Here is a 22500-nt window from a genome sequence, read left to right on the forward strand (position 1 = left end):
CATTTAACCTCTCTGGTATGACAATTATGCAGTCGGCATGGGCATGCACTGGACCTGCAGGTCAATCCTCATGCAATTTTTAGCACATTAGATTGGATTATCAGCGTCCTCATCTTGAAGTATGCATGCTTCAGAAACACACACACACACACACACTTACAGTACGCATACACACACACACACACACACACACACACACACACACACACACACACACAGTGTCAGTTACAGGCACACAGCTGCTGTTATAATATGGGGTGTGAAAAGTGCCCTTTGGTTGCTTGTTCAAGCTTACTTACAACGTGTATGTATGTGTGTGTGTATGTGTGTATGTATATACATACACACACACATACAGACATACACACACGTTCGTTTGAACAAGCAGAGCTCACTGCAAAACATGCGCACATGCGCGGTAGTTCGCTCGCGCTTTAAATGAATGGGGGAGCTCACGTGACCGAATGACTGTTTGCGTTGTGAGTTCTGAGCTCAGTGGCGCGTGTATGTATGTATGTGTGTGTGTGTGTGTGTATGTATGAGATCGAACATAGCCTACATACATACACACACACATACACACACACATACATGTTCGTTCCAACCAGCGCAGCTGTATGTGAAACTTCTTGCGCATACAATCGCGGTAGCTGCCGCACTTCCGCGTGACGTCACCGAATGCTCTGCCGCTGTTTAGAGAAGAGCGTGTGTGTATGTATGTGTGTGTGTGTGTGTGTGTGTGTGTGTGTGTGTGTGTATGTGTGTATGTGTGTGTGTGTGTGTGTGTGTGTGTGTATGTATGTCTGTGTGTGTGTGTGTGTATCTGTTTCGACTCGCTTAATGAAGGACTTCGATACATCGCTTCAGAGAATGAAGACTGTAAAAATATTAATATCTGCGTGGTTAGATGACAAGACCATGCTTTGTGGGTAGATCGTATGCCAAATCAATTTGTTTTTTTTGTTTAGATGGGGGAGAGCCGGGTCAAAAGTCGCGCAGGACAAAAGTCGCGTTCCCATTTTCTCCAGAATGACTGGACCTGCAAATATGTGGTTATACTTGTCTGCACATATTACCGAGCTCCCTTCATATTTTGGGCGCGATCGCAGCATATTTGACAGAGATATCGATGGAAAACCACTTTTGCCCCATATAAGTAAAATCATGGTCTCATAAGCATTTTTCGATTTTAAATTTGTGTACACTTGTTTTAGTTTGCAAACATATGCAATTTTCTTAGCATATCTACTGGCTACATGATAACATAGCTTTCAAGTTTCGTTCGAGCAAGTCGTGCCTGCAAGCCAGGGAGAAATGACAGGAGACCGTGGCGGGGCTTAGAACCAGAGGGGTGCGCGAGTGACTGATTTGGGCAGAATGAACAGGTGAAATTAAAGCTCTCGAAGAGATCTTTCTAATGCCATTGGTCAGCTTTGTATGCAGTTTTAATGTGAAAGATACTGTTACGGCTCCGCCTCCGCCTGTGCGCTCTCTAGCTCCCACCACCGTTCCCGCAGCGCGCGCGCCACGGCCTTCCACTTCAGCCCACAACTCACAACGCAAACAGTCATTCGGTCACGTGAGCTCCCCCATTCATTTAAAGCGCGATCGACTACCGCGCATGTGCGCATGTTTTGCAGTGAGCTCTGCTGGACGAACACGAACGTGTGTGTATGTCTGTATGTGTGTGTGTATGTATATACATACACACATACACACACACATACATACACGTTGTAAGTAAGCTTTGAACAAGCAACCAAAGGGCACTTTTCACACCCCATACACACACACACACACACACACATACATACACACACGCTCTTCTCTAAACAGCGGCAGAGCATTCGGTGACGTCACGCGGAAGTGCGGCAGCTACCGCGATTGTATGCGCAAGAAGTTTCACATACAGCTGCGCTGGTTGGAACGAACATGTATGTGCAGGGCCGGCCCGAGGCATAGGCGAAATAGGCGGTCGCCTAGGGCGCCAAATGGCCAAGGGGCGCCTGGCCAAGGAGCACCCCCCCCGTCAACAAATCGCGCAGCAGCACCACCCCCCCCCCCCCGTCAACAAATCGCGCAGCAGCACCCCCCCCCCCCCCCCGTCAACAAATCGCGCAGCAGCACCCCCCCCCCCCCCCCCCCGTGAGCAAAACGAAACTGAAGGTGTTCCATAATCTCGCCTAGAGCTGCTGAAATGCTAGGGCCGGCCCTGTGTATGTGTGTGTGTATGTGTGTGTGTATGTATGTAGGCTATGTTCGATCTCATACATACACACACACACACACACATACATACATACACGCGCCACTGAGCTCACAACTCACAACGCAAACAGTCATTCGGTCACGTGAGCTCCCCCATTCATTTAAAGCGCGAGCGAACTACCGCGCATGTGCGCATGTTTTGCAGTGAGCTCTGCTTGTTCAAACGAACGTGTGTGTATGTCTGTATGTGTGTGTGTATGTATATACATACACACATACACACACACATACATACACGTTGTAAGTAAGCTTGAACAAGCAACCAAAGGGCACTTTTCACACCCCATATTATATTATAAGCTCCTGCGTGTTTGGGATTGTTAACCCAGTTATTGTGTGTGTGTGTGTGTGTGTGTGTGTGTGTGTGTGTGTGTGTGTGTGTGTGTGTGTGTGTGTGCGTGTGTGTGTGTGTGTGCGCGTGTGTGGATGTGAGTGTGTGTGTGTGTGTGTGTGTGTGTGTGTGTACATGAGTGTGTGTGTGTGTGTGTACATGAGTGTGTGAGTGAGTGTGTGAGTCATGGAGTGGGAGTGCCTGGATATCTCAAGGGGCGTGGTGCCACATGCTGAGGTCGTGACCACATTCTCACATGTTAACTGGCTGGATTTTTAACACATAACTGTGACCCCCGAACTATGACCCCAGGAAGCACCCTGTCTGTTTGCTTCACCAGAGTCCACACCTCCCATTTCCTCCCTGGACACAGAGACACAAAAAATGACCCTAACACCTCACTTGTTTTAGAAAGGAGAGACACTTGTGAGTTCTGGTGAGTAGTAGTACACTGACGTTTCCTACGTTAAATGCAATCATTTTTAGTCGCTTTGGATAAAAGCGTCAGCTGAATGATTGTAATGTAATGTAATGACGTAGCCAGAAGACACTCCGTACAGTAGATACTGAACTGGATCTATAATACACTCCAGTTCTAATATCAGCTGAATAGGGGTGGGTGTATTTTCTTTTGTTTGAAAAAGTATAACATCACCCGGTTACATCTCCCTACACTCTCTCTCTCTCTCTCTCTCTCTCTCTCTCTCTCTCTCTCTCTCTCAGACTTTTGGCTGGGTACAGTAGAACTGTTTTTGATGGTTTGCTCATTGCTAAGCACCAGCAGGATAAGCCCTCTGACAACACTGAAGTGCAGTCCTAAACACCAGTGATCTCCTGGCTGACCACAGTAAACATGAGAGGAGTGAACACTGAGATTTCTAAAGAGGGACTGCTGGGAAGAGCTCAACCACACATGAAGAAAAGGCTTCTTCAAACACAAGGGAAGTATTTACTCTGCCAGGTTTGATTCTTGCCTCATGAAACAATGACTCAGATGCGGAATGCTTGGTGGATTCAGTAATCACTTCACTTTGACTCGCGCCCGACGCCACAAGATTAGCACAGCCTGTCATCTCTAACTCCCATCTCCTATCACAACAAACGTTACTGTCTCATCTACACAGTCTCATTCGTTCGCCTACGCACCGCACAAACATCCTAAAATATAACTCATCACATGGGAAAACAGTTATGGAAAAACATCCCACAATGTTTCCAGAGGGATCGTCATTAATGTGGAAAACCCAGATGAAAACCCACTGATTCCACAGCCGAGGATGCATATAAGGAATTTGTAGATCGTACTTCGCTCACATACTGGTGTTTTCCGCCCTAACTGGAAAGGATATGGAATTCCATAACCCGAACTGTGAAATGTCACACCAGGCTAGCGTGCACATTTATCAATACAGGAAAAGTGATACTGGGCACCGCTGCCTCTCACACATCATCCATCACACACACACACACACACACACACACACACACACACACACACAGACACAAATGCACACACAAACACACACACACACTAACACACACACAAGCGTGCATACAGTACACATACGCGCGCGCGCACACACACACACACACACACACACACACACACACAGTGTGACAGTAGATTTATAAGCTCCAGGTGTTATCGGTTCAGTGTGATACGGCTTTACACATGGTCACACGTGTCCCTTTAAGCCCCTGGCGAGCACTCCCACAGAGGGGCGCCCATAAATCAGGAGGGAGCACACACACTCGCTCCAACCTGGCAACCCAGTGAGCTCACAGTGAAATGGTAGGAGTCCAGCTACATGATGAATGGCCTGCCTCAACACCACACTGCTACAGTCTCTAAGCCCCTTCACATCTCAACCCAGACCCCTGAACACTGTTCCACTACTGAACACTGTACCACTACTGCCTCAGGCCCAAACCCTCTACTGTACCACTCACAGTGTGTTTGCGTCCGAAATAAAGAGGTTAAACTAGCTGCTCTCTTTCAACGTCAGGCCCAGGTTCTGATCCGGATGGCCAGGCTATAAAGGAACCCCCCCTCTGAGAGCTTCCTCTGATTCTTCACAAGGGAACTGTCACCAGAACCAGAACCCCGCGCTCCCCACAGCTAGCCCGCGCTCCCTCCAGACCAGCTCAGACCTGCTTGTTTTCAACAAACACACACACACACATACACACACACACACTTCCTCCCCTCTGGCGTGGGGACGGTGACGTCACAACATCATAGGCTCAGCAGGAGAGCACTTTATAAACACCGGCAATCAGCTGGCAGATCCCGAGGTCAGGGGTCGCGACTATGAAACAAGACTATGAGGTTTGGTACCGTACGCCGACAACAAGTGCTCATGGCGGAACTCTGAAGTTGACGTCACTCTTCATGCTCTGTCATTGTCAGACTTGACCTGAAACATTATCTCTGAGCAAAAAAAAAAAGAACAAAAGAAGTAGAACAACAACAAACAACAACAACAACAAAACAACAGTAACATCCCTCCCGCCTGCTCTCTCTAAATCAGTCAACACCATTCAACAACACTCGTTCAACAACAACGTCCATCCACCGCAGTGAAATGAGAGTGCTGGCGTGATAAGGCCGGGTTTCGCTCTGTGAGGAAGAGGTGGTAGGGAAGACGAGCGAGCCAAGACAGCGGGCTCATACTTTCCACTCTGTAGAATTTACAGCCATTTAACAAACTGCTCAATGAGAGAAACTTAATTAACGCTACGTTGGTGCTCTGAAATCCAAACTAAACAAAAGCTGTAAAAATACAAATAAATCCACAGCACTTTTCTATAGCCACGGGTATTGTGGCGCCGCCGACATATCGAGCAACAACAGCAAGCCACTTGAGGACAAGGAAATAACCCATATTGTACGAGACACATACAGGACAAGACACGTGCGACCCAGTGACCTGCGCAATCAGGCGAGAGGTCGAAGGTCAGGAGCGGCCCCGCGCCCGGGGCTGTGTCAGCTGGCCAGCCAGCACTCCTCTGAGTCAGGGGTGACGGAGACGGAAAGCGAACTTCCTACACAGCGAACAGCAATGACCCCTGGGTAATGGCAGCACCTCTGTTATTACAGTGTGATTAGAGAGTGATGTCAGGGGAGGGGGGGGGGGTCACCCGTTCTTACACCTCCCAGGGGGGGGCTGATCGCCTCTGGCAGAGTGGACATACGATAACCGTATCATTATAAAGAGGATAAACATTGTGAATGAAGCGGCTTCTACTGTGATCCTGGCATTCAGAGAAACCCACGCCAGGATGGATCGCCTGAGCAATCTGTCAACACATTGATCTTGGCCTCTTGGTAGCCATGGCCTCTTGTAAAAGACGCTGTTCTACAAAACACAAGTTATACAAACAAAATTTGATTTGATGTTATCGCTACAGGGGGCGCCCGGCAGGGGGAGCCAGCCAGTCCTAGGAGTCCCTACCCCCCCACCCCCACCCCCACCACCACCACCACCCAGACAGATGTTTACCTGCCGTTGTCTGGATCCTCCACTCTACCCTCCGCTCTGCAAGCACAGAAGTGATACAGTCAAGGTTTATCAGGGGGTGACGCCAGCGCCCACTGGGAGGGTTCAGACACCCTGGCACGCATGCAGAGAACAGCAGGCTGGGACCAATCACAAGTCTGTCCAAGCTCTGCATGCACACAGGCCAAACGACCCGACACAACCCGACACGACCCCGCCTCCCGTCCCCGCTTGCTCCTAGGACGGCCGTGACGGGTCCATGCCCGATCAGATGACCCTAGATGCTACAGGCCTGGTTAGAGTTTCATCCGCAGCTTAGAGCAATCGCAGTTTTTTTTAAAACCTGATAAGACCATGCATGATAAGAGTCAAACACGGTCCCATCGCAGCCCTCTAAGAAGCCATACAGAGACGGTCAAGATAGCACAGCAGCTATGCAACACCACTGAGCTGGACTGCTGGCGGTAGAGTAGCCGCCCGGAAGACCCCAGACACGCCCCTGGCAGGCGCCGCACAGGGCGCCAGACACACAGAGGAAGCAGGGAGCCTGGTCATGCACCCTGGAGACACACACACACACACACACACACACACACACACAATCACAGGAGCCATTCAACAGATGCCGCATAGCAACTGCTATGCATCTCTGGCACACACACATACACACGCACATACACACGCACACACACACACACGCACACACACACACTGACATGAAGATGCCACTGACGGCAGCATAAAAGCACTGGAATGCTTTTGTTCCCCTCTATGCCAGGGGGTTTCCACTCGTACCCTCAACAAAGCGGGACATTCTCAGATGACTGAGTCACAACGCTATTCAATCCATGCCCCTGTCCCCCCCGCTGGCTGTCTGGCTGTCTGTCCTGGCCTTCTCCTGATGTGGTCAGTTAGGAGACCAGGGGACTAGTAGGGGGGGGGGGGGGGGGCTACTCACAGTTTAGGCTTGGGCTTGGTGGGTACTGGGGGCCCCTCCTTCGTCCCTGGCGGCAGAGACACCTTGGCTGGGGTGTATGTGGGGGCCGCGGGTGTGGCCTGGGTGTCTCCGGCGGGTCCGGGCGGAGGTGACGGGGGCGGCGGTGGCGGGAGGTCTCCGGTGGGAGGCGGCGTGCTGGCGTGCCGGCCGTTCTGCGGGGTCCCCCGGTCCTGGTCCGGCCCCCCCACCTCTGGGACCATCAGCACCACGGGGGGCAGGGCCGACACGCTGGGCCAGATCTCCAGCTCGTTGATGTGGAAACCCTCGACGCCGGGCGGGGCCTTGGGCGGCAGGTCCAGCTGACTGATCTCGGTGGGCGGGGGCGGCGGCGGGAAGGCCTGGGGGTCCTCGAACATGGGGTCGTCCCCGGATGCGCCGTTGCTGGACGAGTCTACCGCAGTTGAGGAAGAGAAAGAATGTGAGAGCAGAGAACTGCTGTACCTCAGCATGCGCACACACACACACACACACACACACACACACACAGACACAGACACACACACACACACACACACAGTCTAAATCCAGGCTGGAATGTGCGGGGCAGCAGCCAGGCATGGTCAGCCGGTTGGCGTTGGCGTTGATGTAATCTCTGAGGTCTGTTCTGAAGGCGTGGTGATGAGGACACACTTTTACCAGAGAAGAAACACTTCTCTCCTCCCTCCCTCCCTCCACGCTGATACTGAGCTACTCATCACCATGGCCCTGTACTGCTCTCCTCCTCCTCTTCCTCCTCTTCCTCCTCTTCCTCCTCTCCTCCTCCTCCTCCTCTTTTCCCTCCACAGCCCTTCTCTCCTTCTCTCCTCTTGCTCCTCTTCCTCCACCTCCCCCCCTTCTCCTCCCTGCTTCTTCTAGCCCTCCTCCTCCCCCTCCTCCTCCTCCTTCTCCTCCTCCTCCTCTCCCTCCCCCTTCCTCCTCCTGCCTTTTCTCCTCCTCCTCCTCCTCCCCCTCCATCAGTTAAAGAGTAGGAGATGATAAACAGCACCGGTGCGCTAATCTCCTTCTCAGCCACAGGAAATACAATCAACTCCATAACAGCTGAGGCACCAGATCCTCAACCACACTATCTCCAATCTGGATAGCTTTGTCCGTTTAAACTCCCCAGGTCTACATGTGAACTGAGTCACTGACAGTATGGTTAAAAGGAACTCAGTCACTGACTGACTGATTGTTGATGTTACCGTCTGTGTAACTACCCCCCCCCCCCCCCCCCAATGTTGACACTATGGCGAGGGGCGACCGTTGGTATAACCTCCCTGGGGTGACTTGACTGCGGGGGTTTGTTTAAACGCACCTCCGGTGACGCTGAGCTGGGCGGTGCTGCTGACCGAGCCATAGGCGTTGGAGGCGGTGCAGCAGAACAGGCCTCCGTCCTCGGGGAAGGCCTCCGCTATCACTAGGGTACAGATCTCCTCTGGGGGAACACACACACACACACACACACACACATACTGTACGATCAGCAATGTAGGTCATTATCAACACATATTTTCAGCTGTGCTTTTTTGGGGGGGGCGACCAGACTATTATTCATGACAGAAGGGATCTGTCGCGTTTGATAAGCCTGAAATATAGCCCCCTGGTGGTGGGACATAGAGTTCTACTTATGGGTGAGATCTTGTGTCAGATGACTTCAGCAAACAGCACAGATGTGTAGACAGCTTTGAGTGTCAGACCGAGTCTGTGTGTTTGTAACGAGAGGCAGGTTTAGACATATGACTGACAGGTAGACAAATGGAATGCTTATGGTAGACAGGTGATTGGCAGGTAGACCTGTGATTCAGAGCTTGTCTTGTCAAAGAACAGACAGGGTTTGGCGGCGGACAGACACATCAGCCCAAATGTGACAGGTGATGTAGGCAAACACGTACTAAGACAGATAGACAGGCATACACACTAACACACAAACAGGTGTCTATGTGACTCATGGTGTTTCCGACACATACCTTGGAGATGACCTACTTAGTCTCAGACTAGAAACATGTATATGCGAACTGGCACATGTTTGTCAGTGTTTGAGTGTGAGTGAGTGTGTGTGTGTGTGTGTGTGTGTGTGTGTGTGTGTGTGTGTGTTTGTGGCATGCTCTGAGCAGGATTTTTTTCCCAGAGCTTTCCTCAGAGGAAGCGGTCTGTTGTTGAGATCTACAGTCGTTTAGCCTCGACTAGATCAGAGGCTGATGTCACAGGTTCACAGGTTCACGACCGGTTCTGATTTATGGCAGAACTGACAGCGTGCGGGTGACTATGCGGAAGTGATTGTTGATGTTGACAGATGAACACTGCGTCAACAAAGAGTTGGCATGGAGCGATGTCATGCTTACCTGGCTCTGCTGCCGAGCGCGGCTCTGTCCGTGACGTCACAGGGAGGAAAGGTAAACGGAGAAGAGAGGTAAGATAAACAGTATGGTTAAAAGGATTTTGGTTATGGTACTGTACGATTTTCTGATCATTAGTTAGTGGCTCTGAACTTTCAGCCCAGCCAGTCCAGTCAGCCACCGTCTGACCCAACAACAATGATGCCGTAAGCATACAAAATCAGTGCCGTAAGCATATAAAATTAGCATATTAAATCAGTGAGAGACCACTGAGAGACTGTGTCTCACTCTTCTGCAAGACGCGGAAGTCCGGGGAATCGTGGATCTCCTGTCCCTGCCGGAACCAGTGGACCTTCAGAGGCGGGCTGCTCCGGACCCGGCACTCCAACACCACCACCTGGCCCTCCGACGCCTGGGTCTCCTGCAGCAGCTATGGAGAGAGAGACAGAGAGAGAGAGAGAGAGAGAGAGAGAGAAAGATGGGGAGTGGGGGGTAAGACACAGTGATATACAGTAGAGGCAAAGAGAGGCAAAAGGAAAGTAGGGAGAAAGAGAGAGAGAGAGAGGGGAGGGAGAGAGAGAGAGAGAGAGAAAGAGAGGGGAGAGAGAGAGAGGGGGGGGGGGAGAGAGAGAGAGAGGAGGGAGAGAAGGTGTGATGATGAATAGCGGATGGGCCAAAGGAAAAAGCAGGCTAAACAGAGGAGGAAGGAAGAATGGAAGAGCAGAAGATAAGTGTAGACAAGACAGGATGGATGGAGACGCAGACAGGGGAAGAGAGGATGAATGGAGACAGACAGGGGAGGAGAAGATGAATGGCGATGTAGATAGAGAAGGAGATGATTGGAGATGCGGACAGAGGATGAATGGAGGCGTAGATAGAGGAGAGGATGAATGGAGGCAGAGGAGGAGAGGACACAGTGTCAGGGACACCGCGTGTGGGAGTGCGAGGCCGGCAGACACTGACCCCATCTACAGCACTCTCTCACACAATAGAAGCAGCAGCAGAGTGCCGGCCAGCCAATCCCAGGACAGCCACTGGTGTTTCAGAGGCAGGAACAGGAAGTCATGCGTGTAGAGGCCACCGTCGCCATTAGGTTACCTCTACAACCAGTCAACAGGGACCCGGTGAAAGGGCCCCTCATGTCTATCATCAAGAGATACTCTCTCTTTGAGTGAGTGTGAGTGAGTGTGTGTGTGTGTGTGTGTGTGTGTGTGTGTGTGTGTGTGTGTGTGTGTGTGTGCGTGTGTGCGTGTGTGTGTGTCTTGCACATCGCGGATGACGTCAGAGCCCTGACTTCACCGCCGGAGCTCATCCCCCGGTTGGGATGATTAAAGCGTCTCAGCTCCTGGAGGAGGGCGCGCAGACAAACTAATGTCTGTTAGTAATGAGGAGGGGAAAGATTTAGCCTGGGAGTGGAGCAGACCTGACCCTGGTGGATCATCTGATAGGTCTGTTTGAAGCTCTGCCCCGGCCTGCCTCCAGTCTACTGTCACATGACGCACGGCCTGAGCTGAGCCAGGGGGGGAGGAGGAGGGGAGGAGGGGAGGAAGATGAGGAGGAGGGGGGGGGGGGCTTGGGAGCATTGAAAATGAGAATTGGTTCTCTCTTCTTTTTTTTAAGGAGCTCAGAGAACAGACATACAAATTGTGTCGCCATGAAGTCATATTGTTGTCTGTCGTCATCATGGTCCTTTATCATAGTTGCTTTATTTGATTTAAATCGTAGTTAATGAAGGAACCCCCAAAGGACCTAGAATACCACAGAACTGCATGTGTCCTCACATTCTCTCACTCATCCATCCCCTCATCCACTCACTCAACCGCTCATCCACTCCGAGACAAAATCTTCCTCTAACTCATCCACTCAATCATACCCTCACTCACTCATGCCAGAGCCTCTCACTCATCCATCCACTCACACATTCACTCACCCACTTATACTTTCACACAAAACAGGATAGATGAGGGAAGACAAAACAGCAAAAGACTGGACAGGACAAGACATGACAAGACAAAACAAAATAAGACAAACCAGTACATGAATTAAAAGATTTTGAACAGTAAGCTAGCCTCTAGAAGTCATAATTCGAGGTAATCTGATCGATAGCAGTGGACCATGCTGCTACTGTGGAGACCTTGGCAGTGGATTTTTCCAAAATGAAAATGTCCAAATATGTTTGATTTGAATTATGATTTCAAACTGATAGCTGGGTCAAACCAAGCTTTAATAATAGCTTTCTTTGCTGCTGTTGTAGCAGCTATGAAAATGCTTGTTTTGTGATGATTCAATGAGAGCTTCGATACGTCCCCTAATAGAAGAGCGGCTGGGCATTTAGGAATTGGGATTGCCAGAGCGCCTGAGAAAATAGTTGATATGTCAGTCCATAGTTGAGAGACAGTCCGACATTCCCAAAACATGTGAAGGTAGGTTCCAATGGGCCCAGTCTTACATTTATTACAAGTGTTTTGTGTGAGGGTTTGGTTTTGGGACCCAGGCGCAACAGGAAAGGAGGAGGCAAGGAACGGTAAAGCCCGGAGGGGCGATTTAATAAGATCAAAAAGGGGGATGTGGTAGTCGTACAGCCGATGGTCAGGCAGGAGCGTGGTAGTCGTACAGGCGATGGTCAGGCAGGAGCGGGGTTGTCGTACAGGCGATGGTCAGGCAGGAGCGGGGTTGTCGTACAGGCGATGGTCAGGCAGGAGCGTTGTCGTACAGGCGATGTTCAGGCAGGAGCGGGGTTGTCGTACAGGCGTGGGTCAGGCAGGAACACAAGAGTATTATGGTAAGATCTGGCGATGAGTGGAGTGTAGACCAGGTTTTTGTAGAGGTTGAAGGTGATTGCAGAATGAGGGACAGGTGTGGTGATGATAATTGGGAACCGGTGAGTAGAGCCGCGCCAGCGTCATCGTCGGAGACGAGCGCGCCGTTCTTGTCTTTGCGCACGGGCCGATGTGCTGGGCATGTCGGGATCCGATTCTTCGTCACCGGAGAGGGAGGAGACTGCCGAGTCCGCGGAGCTGGCCGGAGACGGGGAACGCCCGGCAGTGGGGGGAAACTCCGGAGAGCCAGAGCGTTGTATACCCGGGCTGATGCGACGTGCGGTAGAGCGCGTAGGACGCCCCGAGCGCGCAGCGGGCCCAGAGGGGAGAGAGGGAGACGGTTGTGGAGGCGAGGGCATGCGAGCCGTAACAGGACCCCCCCCCCAAGGGGAGCCACCTGGCGACCGACCGGGGGCGTCAGGATGGGCCCGGTAGAAGTCCCGGAGGAGAGACGGGTCCATAATGAGCTGCCTGGAGATCCAGCTGCACTCCTCGGGGCCGTACCCCTCCCAATCCGCCAGGTATTGGAACCCCCGACCCCGGCGGCGCACCTTCAGCAGCCGCCGAACCGTCCACTGGGGATGCCCGTCGACCATCTGGGGAGGCGGAGGAGCTGGGGCAGAAGGCATGAGAGGACTCGAGGAGACAGGTTTGATCTTGGACACATGGAATACAGGGTGTACCCGCATGGAAGCAGGGAGCTTAAGACGTACCGCAGCCGGGTTCAGGACACGGTCGATCTCGAAGGGCCCAACGAAGCGTGGAGCCAGCTTCTTGGAGGGGACCTGGAGCGGAAGATCAGCAGTGGAGAGGTAGACACGTTGACCGGGCCGATACGCCGGAGCAGGAGTGCGGCGGCGGTTGGCACCGCGGCAGGAGCGCTCGTTGGAGCGGAGCAGGGCCCTGCGGACCTCCCTCCAGACACGGCGACAGCGGCTGAGGTGGGCCTGGACGGAGGGGACGGAGGCCTCCGACTCCTGGAGAGAGAACAGCGGGGGCTGGTACCCGAGGGATGACTCGAACGGAGACCTGCCAGTGGCAGCGCTGGTCAGGGCATTGAGGGAGTATTCGACCCAGGGTAGGTCCTTGCTCCAGGAGGTGGGGTGGAGAGCCGACACACAGCGGAGAGCGGACTCCAGGCTCTGGTTGGCCCGTTCGGCCTGGCCGTTGGTCTGCGGGTGGTAGCCAGAGGAGAGGCTGATGGTGGCGCCGATCTCCTTGCAGAAGGCCCTCCAGACCTGGGAGGTGAATTGAGGCCCACGGTCCGAGACAATGTCTCCGGGGAGACCGTGGAGCCGGTAGACATGTTGGACGAGGAGTTCAGCTGTCTCCGCAGAGGACGGGAGCTTGGGGAGCGCCACCAGATGGACCGCCTTGGAGAACCGGTCCACCACGGTGAGGATGACCGTGTTGCCCCTGGAGGGGGGAAGACCGGTGATGAAGTCCAGGGCGATGTGGGACCAGGGACGGCTGGGGACCGGGAGAGGACGCAGGAGGCCAGCCGGGGGCTGGTGGGACGCCTTGCTGCGGGAGCAGACGGGACAGGCGACCACAAACTCCCGGACGTCGGACCTCATGGAGGGCCACCAGAACCGTCGGCTCAGGAAGGAGAAGGTGCGGTGAACCCCGGGATGGCACGCAAACCGGCTGGCATGGCCCCACTGGAGCACCCGGGACCGGACCGAGTCAGGCACGAAGAGCCTGCGAGGAGGAACGTTGGCCGGACTGGGTTGGGCGCGTTGGGCCTGCCTCACCACTGCCTCGATGTTCATCGTGACCACCCCTATGACACGCGAGACCGGCAGGATGGACTCAGGCTCCGCGGGGGGCGCCTCGGGCGCGTGGAGGCGGGACAGCGCGTCGGCCTTGGCGTTGCGGGAGCCGGGCCGGAAGGTGAGGGTGAAATCAAACCTCCCGAGGAACTGGGACCACCGCGCCTGGCGGGAGTTGAGGCGCTTGGCCGCCCGGATGAAGGTCAGGTTCTTATGGTCTGACCAGACGAGGGTGGTGTGTTCGGCGCCCTCAAGCCAGTGGCGCCACTCCTCCAAGGCCCCCACCACCGCCAACAACTCTCTGTTCCCGATGTCATAATTCACCTCCGCTGGGGAGAACCGGCGGGAGAGGAAGGCACAGGGGTGCAACTTCTGGTCCTCCCCTGACCGCTGGGACAGAACAGCACCGATGCCTGTGTCCGATGCGTCCACCTCGACCACGAACTGCCTGGAGGGGTCAGGATGGAGAAGGACCGGGGCGGTGGTGAAGCACTTCTTGAGCGCGGAGAAGGCAGCGCTGGCAGCCGGTGTCCAAACGAACGGACGCAGGGATGAGGTGAGGTGGGTGAGGGGAGCTGCTACCCGGCTGTAGTCCCGTATAAAACGGCGGTAAAAGTTGGCGAAGCCAAGGAAGCTCTGAAGTTGTCTCCGGGTCGTGGGTTGAGGCCATTCGACCACGGTCTTGATCTTGCGGGGGTCGGGTCGCGTCAGGCCTCCCTCCACAATGAGCCCCAGGAACTCCACTGACGAGGAGTGAAAAGTGCACTTCTCCGCCTTGATATAAAGGCGGTTCTCCCGGAGACGCTGGATGACCATGCGGACATGCTGGACGTGCTCCTCAGCGCTCCTGGAGAATACCAGGATGTCGTCCAGGTAAAGGACCACAAAGACGTCCAGCATGTCCCTGAGCACGTCGTTCATCAGCGCCTGGAAGACGGCGGGGGCGTTGGTGAGGCCGAAGGGCATGACGAGGTACTCGTAGTGGCCACGGGAGGTCTTGAAGGCGGTCTTCCATTCGTCCCCCTCACGGATACGCACCAGGTGATAAGCGTTCCTGAGATCCAACTTGGTGAAGATGGTGGCACCGATGAGGGGCTCGAAGTTGGAGCTCATGAGGGGGAGTGGATATTTATTTTTAACCGTGATGTTATTGAGCAGCCTGTAGTCGATGCACGGCCTCAGATCTCCTCCCTTCTTCTTGACGAAGAAGAACCCCGCTGCCACCTGGGATCGAGATGGTCGGATGAGACCCTCGGCCAAGCACTCGGAGATGTAGGTGTCCATGGCTGCTTTCTCCGGGAGGGAGAGGTTGTAGAGACGACTGGCTGGGAGAGGGGCGCCAGGGTGGAGCTCGATGGCGCAGTCGTAGGGTCGATGAGGGGGGAGTGTGCGGGCGCGCTCCTTACTGAAGGCCTCTCCGAGGTCGTGGTACATCGAAGGGACCGTGGAGAGGTCCGGAGGAGCGGGACGGGGCCGGTCAACCCGAGTGGAGGTCTGAGCAGCTCGGAGGCAGCGGGCGTGGCAGGCGGTGCTCCAACTGAGGATGTGCCCCGAGCTCCAGCAGACATGAGGGGTATGGAGTTCCAGCCAGGGCCTTCCCAGGATGAACGGAGCGTCGGGAGAGTGGATGACAAAGGGGCGGATGTTCTCCACGTGGTTTCCCGAGGCTGTGAGGGTGAGGGGCAGGGTCCGGTGAGTAATGGGACCCATAGGATGGCCATCCAGAGCGAAGGCCGAGAGGGGCCTCTCCAGAGGGGAGATGGGGAGCGCCGCTTTGTGGGCGAACTGGACGTCCACGAAGCTCTCGTCAGCACCGGAGTCGATGAGAGCAGGGACGGAGAGCGTGTGCCCCTGCCAGGCGAGGGTGACAGTGAACCTGGCGGCACGGGTCCGGGATTGGGGATGGATAAGCCGGCTTACTCGGTACCCCCTGGCGAGTGAGCCTACTCCTTTTGCCGCCCTGGGAGGTGCAGAGGAACAGGAGTCGACGGCGTGCGCTGGGCTAGCGCAGTAAATGCACAGTCCGTTCTGTTCCCGGTGCTCACGCTCTGCAGGGGTCAGTCGGGTCCAACCCAGTTGCATGGGTTCCTCTCCAGCGGTGTTTGGGGGGGCGAGGGAGGCCGGAACAGGCCGAGAGAGTCCGGCAGAGGGGGGCGGAGACGGTCTGGGTGCGCTGTGATGTTGGTGCGCCCGCTCGCGCCTGCGTTCCCGGTGGCGCTCGTCTATGGCTATGGAGAGGGAGACGAGTTGGCTCAGGGTCGCTGGTCTGTCTCCTCCAGCCAGGCTGTCCTTCATGGCGTCCCCCAGGCCCCGTCGGAAGGTGCTGTACAGGGCAGACTCGTTCCAGGAGCAACGGGTAGCGAGGATGCGGAACTCCGTGGCGTAGTCCGCTACTGAGCTGGAACCCTGGGTGAGGGCGGAGAGAGCAGCGTCCGCGTCCTGTCCGTGGACGTCGTGGTCGAACACAGTCCTGAATTCTGCCACGAAGGCTGTGTAGTCCTGCATGTAGGCAGCTGCGCCTTCGCGACCCGCCATGACCCAGCGGCGAGCCCGTCCCGTGGTTAGGTTAGCGATGTAAGCTATGCGAGCTGACGCAGTGGAGTACATGCTTGGCTGGAGATCAAACACGTACTCACACTGCATGAGGAACTCCCGGCAGAGGGTGAATGTCCCGTCGTAGGGGGCCGGGGAGGCGAGATGGGGCTCCCGGTTTGGTGGAGCGGTGGGGTTCAGGAACGGAGCCAGGCGGGCACTGAGCGTGGTGACCAGGTCGGATACCTGCTGCAGTTGCTCAGCTTGGGTCCGTTGGAGGGCTTGGAGTGGTCCAGGAGGTGCAGGTCTCTCCTCCATGTTGGCTGGGTCCAAACTGGCCAGATCTTACTGTGAGGGTTTGGTTTTGGGACCCAGGCGCAACAGGAAAGGAGGAGGCAAGGAACGGTAAAGCCCGGAGGGGCGATTTAATAAGATCAAAAAGGGGGATGTGGTAGTCGTACAGCCGATGGTCAGGCAGGAGCGTGGTAGTCGTACAGGCGATGGTCAGGCAGGAGCGGGGTTGTCGTACAGGCGATGGTCAGGCAGGAGCGGGGTTGTCGTACAGGCGATGGTCAGGCAGGAGCGTTGTCGTACAGGCGATGTTCAGGCAGGAGCGGGGTTGTCGTACAGGCGTGGGTCAGGCAGGAACACAAGAGTATTATGGTAAGATCTGGCGATGAGTGGAGTGTAGACCAGGTTTTTGTAGAGGTTGAAGGTGATTGCAGAATGAGGGACAGGTGTGGTGATGATAATTGGGAACCGGTGAGTAGAGCCGCGCCAGCGTCATCGTCGGAGACGAGCGCGCCGTTCTTGTCTTTGCGCACGGGCCGATGTGCTGGGCATGTCGGGATCCGATTCTTCGTCACCGGAGAGGGAGGAGACTGCCGAGTCCGCGGAGCTGGCCGGAGACGGGGAACGCCCGGCAGTGGGGGGAAACTCCGGAGAGCCAGAGCGTTGTATACCCGGGCTGATGCGACGTGCGGTAGAGCGCGTAGGACGCCCCGAGCGCGCAGCGGGCCCAGAGGGGAGAGAGGGAGACGGTTGTGGAGGCGAGGGCATGCGAGCCGTAACAGTTTTGTTCCGCAAGTTTAATTTGGAGTCTGTATGGAGTGTAATAAAATGTATGAATATACATTTAAAATGTAAGAGTTGATGGGATACGTTTTTAGAAGAAAGTACATTTTCCCATACCAGTTTCCAGTTGATTTTAGGAGCCAATCAAGTCAGCTCTCTGTTCCAAACATGAACAACAGCAGGGGATTTCCTTTGGTTAGCCTGAAGTTTCCTATAGAGAATTGAAGTAAGTCCGGTGGAGGAACTCACAGAAGTAAGCATATCCATTAGTGGGTGAGATAATAGTGGAGAGGCCCAAGGTACACCGTAGGCCTTCATGGCTGTACATGTCACCAAAGGTATGAATATTGTTAGTCCATAGAGAAGAGGTAAAAGGTTTAGAACCAGAGCGAAATAATTAACAAGTAACAATAACAAGTTATTGTTCCAAAGGGGGGACTGCACATGGAATTTGTTGGTTAATCTCATATACTGATTAATCTCGTTCCAAACCCGCAAAGAGTTCGAGATTATTGGATTGGTCAGAGAATGAGTCCTCTTTATCCCTGAAAGTAGTATGTCTTGTATCCTGATTGGACTAATTGCTGATTCCTCCATAGCCCTCCAGGATACTTTAGAGTTGGGATCCATCCATACTCTTATAGATCTAAATTGAAAAGCCCAGTAATACAATTTGAAGTTGGGTACTGAGAGAACGCCATGAGACTTTGACAGCTGTAGAACTGGGTATCTTATTCTTGGTCTTTAGTCCCCCAAATAAAGTCCCTGCACATTTTGTCTAGATGACTAAAAAAAAAAAATTCCCAGGAGGTAGAGGATGAGAGAAGAACAAAAAGTTGGCACGACGCAGAATATTCATTTTTATAGTGAAGATCGGCTCTGCATAGTTTGATGGAGTGGGGACCATTTGACAAAATCCTTCTTTATATGCTCAAGCACATTGGGGTAGTTATTTTTAGTAGTGTCATTGCAGTTTGGAACAATTTTAATAGCCAAGTAGGTGAAACTGGTACCTTTAGGAATTGAAGATGGGAGAGGGTCCAGATGAGCTGCAAGATTTAGTGGAATTAAAGTTGACTTTGACCAATTAATTTTGTATCCTGAGAATGAGGAAAATTCAGTAAAAATGTCTAGAGCCCGTGGAATAGAGTTTGCTATATTTGATAAATAAAGGAGCACATCATCAGCATATAATATGTGATGCCGAGTTCCCTTTAGAAAGATGGGGGATATGTGTTGGTTCTGTCTTATAGCTTGGGCTAAGGCTTCGAGAGAGAGGCAGAAAATGTCCGGACACAGAGGCTAGCCTTGGCGCGTACCTCTATAAATAGAATAGTGTCCTTGTGTCCAGTTAGGATCATCGCAGTCGGGTTACTATACAAGGTACAGACCATGTGGATAAATGCACTGCCAAATACAAATTGTTTCAGTATGGCCCATATATATGCCGCCTCTAGGAGGTCGAACGCCTTCTCGGCATCCAGCGAGAGAACAGCACATGATGGATCTAGAGTAGGAGCTGAGTGAATAATGTTGAAGAGTCGTCTAATATTGTCAGATGATAGTCTCCCCTTCCAAAATCCTGTCTGGTCTGAGTGAATCAAGTTGTTTATATATGGCTCCAATCTGGCATTTAAAACTTTAGCAAACAATTTAACATAATCTATCCAGGGAATATGTCATTTTGGTCTCATCATTTGCAATTTAAGATTTATAGAGGGATGAATAATAGTGAGTAAACATATCATTTATTTGATTTGGAGATGATGTTACCACTTATTTGAGTCTTTGACTGCATCGATGGAAGCCAGACGCTTGGCCTGTTTGAGTTTCATTGCTAACAGGCCTATCCGACATCTCATAATGTATTTGTCTTGTTCGTTGATGAATGAATTTTGCTTTAACATTCAATAGAGATTTCTACTCTGCTCTTAGAGATATCAGTTTAGTTCTTTAGTTTAGATAATTGGTTCTCAATTGATTTTATCTGGTTAAATAAAGGTCAAAGAAAATAAATAAAAAGCAGGAGAGGATTGCTGGGTGTTTTCTTTAAGGGAGAACAACACTGTGTGTGTGTGTGTGTGTGTGTGTGTGTGTGTGTGTGTGTGTGTGTGTGTGTGTGTGTGTGTGTGTGTGTGTGTGTGTGTGTGTGAGCGCACGCGCGTGTGTGTGCATGCGTGCGTGCGTGTGTGTGCTTACCTTAGTGAAGACAGGGGGCGCTGCAATAGGGCCGTCACCACTGTAGATGGAAGTGACGGGACTCTGCACCTGGAGGTCAAGAGACACATATCAGTTCACAGCTTGAACATATACAGTAAAAGTGTGTGAGTGTGTGTGCATGTGTGTGTGTGTGTATGCGTGTGTGTGTGTGTTTGTGTGTATATGTGCGTGCGTGTGTGTGTATGTGTGAGTGTGCGTGTGTGTGTGTATGTGTGTGTGTGTATATGTGCATGCGTGCGTGCGTGCGTGTGTGTGTGTGTGAGTGTGCGTGCGTGTGTGTGTGTGTGTGCGTGTGTGTGTGTGTATGAGTGTGCGTGTGTGTGTATATGTGCGTGCGTGTGTGTGTGTGAGCGTGTGTGTGTGTGTGTGAGCGTGTGTGTGTGTGTGCGTCCTACCCGCTGTGAGGGCTGGGACAGAGGCTGGACCAGGGCGGAGCGGCGAGGCAGAGCGTCGGTCTTGGGCGAGGAGGAGCGGATGGTCAGGGAGACCGAGGTGGTCTTCTTCTGGACCCTGAGGTAAACACACAGCCGGGTGGTGAAATCTCAGTCATATGAGACTGTACAGGCTGTGCACGCTGAACAAACCTGGTCTGCTCTCAGGCCTGGATCACACTAGCGCGGAGGTCCATGGCTACGTTTTTGAACGGGGAAAACTATCTGTGATTACACGTGAAATCCAAAACGCATATCACACCACCATTAAAGAGCATATCAAACAGGTGATTTGTTTGAGCTACAGCAATCAAGAGTATATTTTTCTTGGCTAGTAGCATATATCTATAATGCTGTAACAGTAACCAACAAATACATTTCCCTCCCCAACAAATACATTTCCATCCCCGTTGGTGTTCCATGTCTGGTGCGCATTCCTTGCTTTTAAAATAATAATTTTTGTGATGAATCCAAAACGATGGCCTACTTTTATTTAAATCTCTAATTGTACAATCTCAATCAGCGCTGCTGTGATAACAATATTATAGCCTAACTGTTCACCTTATTTATTTATTTATTTATTTATTTATTTATTTATTTATGTTGTAAGAGATGAATGGTTGTAAACTCCATGAACTTAGCCAGGTATATTGCCATTAATTTAAACAGTTCCCTTTGCTTCCCAACCACCATCTCATCTACTTCGTGTTGCTACATTTTTTGTATTATTCTTTCATGTTTTTGAGCGCAATCAACTGTACCAAGAAGACTAAATTAAGTCCAACCATTCACCCAACTTGGTCCTGGAGCGCAGCTAGATAGATCAGGCCTGCCTTGTTCACCACATCATCGGGTCGTCCACAGACGGCCCTCCCATCTTCCCAAGTTCCTCTTTTCATTTTTTCCAGTTATCCAAACTCCATATCCAATTTCTATTTTGATTTTTGATCAGACTCAAACGTGAACAAAGCAATTCCTAGGCTATTGTTCAATGATTACAGATTAGGATTGCTGACATAAACCCATTCAATAGCCTACCTCTCGTCATATTATGGGAGCTATAACGAAGGGAATGGATGAAGGACATAAAATAAACTGATTCTAAGGACTATATATATTGGAACATTAGGACTGAATTACATTATTGAATAGAGAATATTATTCAAAAAGAAAAGGGCAGGAGTGCTGGGAAGTTCAGACAGGTGTGATGAAGGAGCTACTTGGTCGGGAACACAAACTGAGCTTACTTACTTTTTTTTGAAGAGAGAATATTATTATTTGAAGTGTCTACTCTTGTTTGGGTTATGATTTGAAATGTCTACTTTTGGGGGGGGGACCTGTAGACTAAACATTAAATACAGTTTAACTTATATCTTACATTATCATCCGCTTGCTATTTTTGCGTGACTCCTGTTATTCTTATTTCCAAATTTATATTAACGATAGTATCCACTAAGATAGGCTAGCCTACTATATAACTCAAACTCGTAAATCACCTGTTTGACTGGTTTAATGTGAAGTGAACACAGCGTTACAGTGTAGCCCTATTCCGTTCGTTTTTACAAAAGCCTCCGGATCTCCCTATTACACTAGAACGCAGCTCCGGATTTCAACCTCCAAAACGTAGATTGATTGATTGAAACGTAGCTCTGGTATCGATTCGCCTCCGGGTTCGAGCTTCGTTTTGGCCGTGGTAGTGTAATTGCTAGGTGCAAACGTAGGTCTTTTAATCAGGATCTCAGACTGCTGAAGTAATTTCTTCATGCTCTAAATGCAGTCTGTGTTCATATTTTCACCTTATAAATGACTAAGGGCCCTGGAAATGGTCCTGCCTGAGATGATGTCACCGACTGGGAGAGCCAAGACTCTGATGTGTAAACAGAGGACAGGATGAAGGGACGAGAGGAGGGGGAAAGAGAGAGATAAAGAGTGAGAGAGAGAGAGAGAGAGAGAGAGAGAGAAGGCACAGGGAGGTGGGAGAGATACAGACGGAGATACAGAGATCAAGACAGAGAAAGGAACTAAGCGAGAAATGAATCTCATTTCTTGCTTTTAATTCATTTCTGTCTTAAGCTCTGTGTATCTCCGTCTGCGAGATGGGGAATGAGAAAGAGAGAGAAAGAAAGAGAGAGAGAGATAGTGACAGAGACTAGTGACAGACAGAAAGAAGGAAAAAGAGAAAGAGTCACAGACAGAGAGAGAGGACGGGAGAACGAGAGACAGCGAAAGGAGGAAGAGAGA

General features: G+C 52.0%; 1 protein-coding gene across 1 annotated transcript in view; it reads right to left on the reverse strand.

The window, feature by feature from the left end:
• palld (palladin, cytoskeletal associated protein) overlaps positions 1-22500 on the reverse strand; it is a 56577-nt gene that overhangs the window by 24455 nt on the left and 9622 nt on the right. Inside the window, 6 exon segments of the mRNA XM_084444978.1 lie at positions 7058-7487; positions 8391-8510; positions 9418-9441; positions 9700-9841; positions 19808-19876; positions 20224-20338. Coding sequence (XP_084301104.1) covers positions 7058-7487; positions 8391-8510; positions 9418-9441; positions 9700-9841; positions 19808-19876; positions 20224-20338 — 900 coding nt within the window.

The sequence above is a fragment of the Borostomias antarcticus genome (genome assembly GCF_949987555.1).
Source record: "Borostomias antarcticus genome assembly, chromosome: 10".
NCBI classification, from domain to species: Eukaryota; Metazoa; Chordata; class Actinopteri; order Stomiiformes; family Stomiidae; genus Borostomias; species Borostomias antarcticus.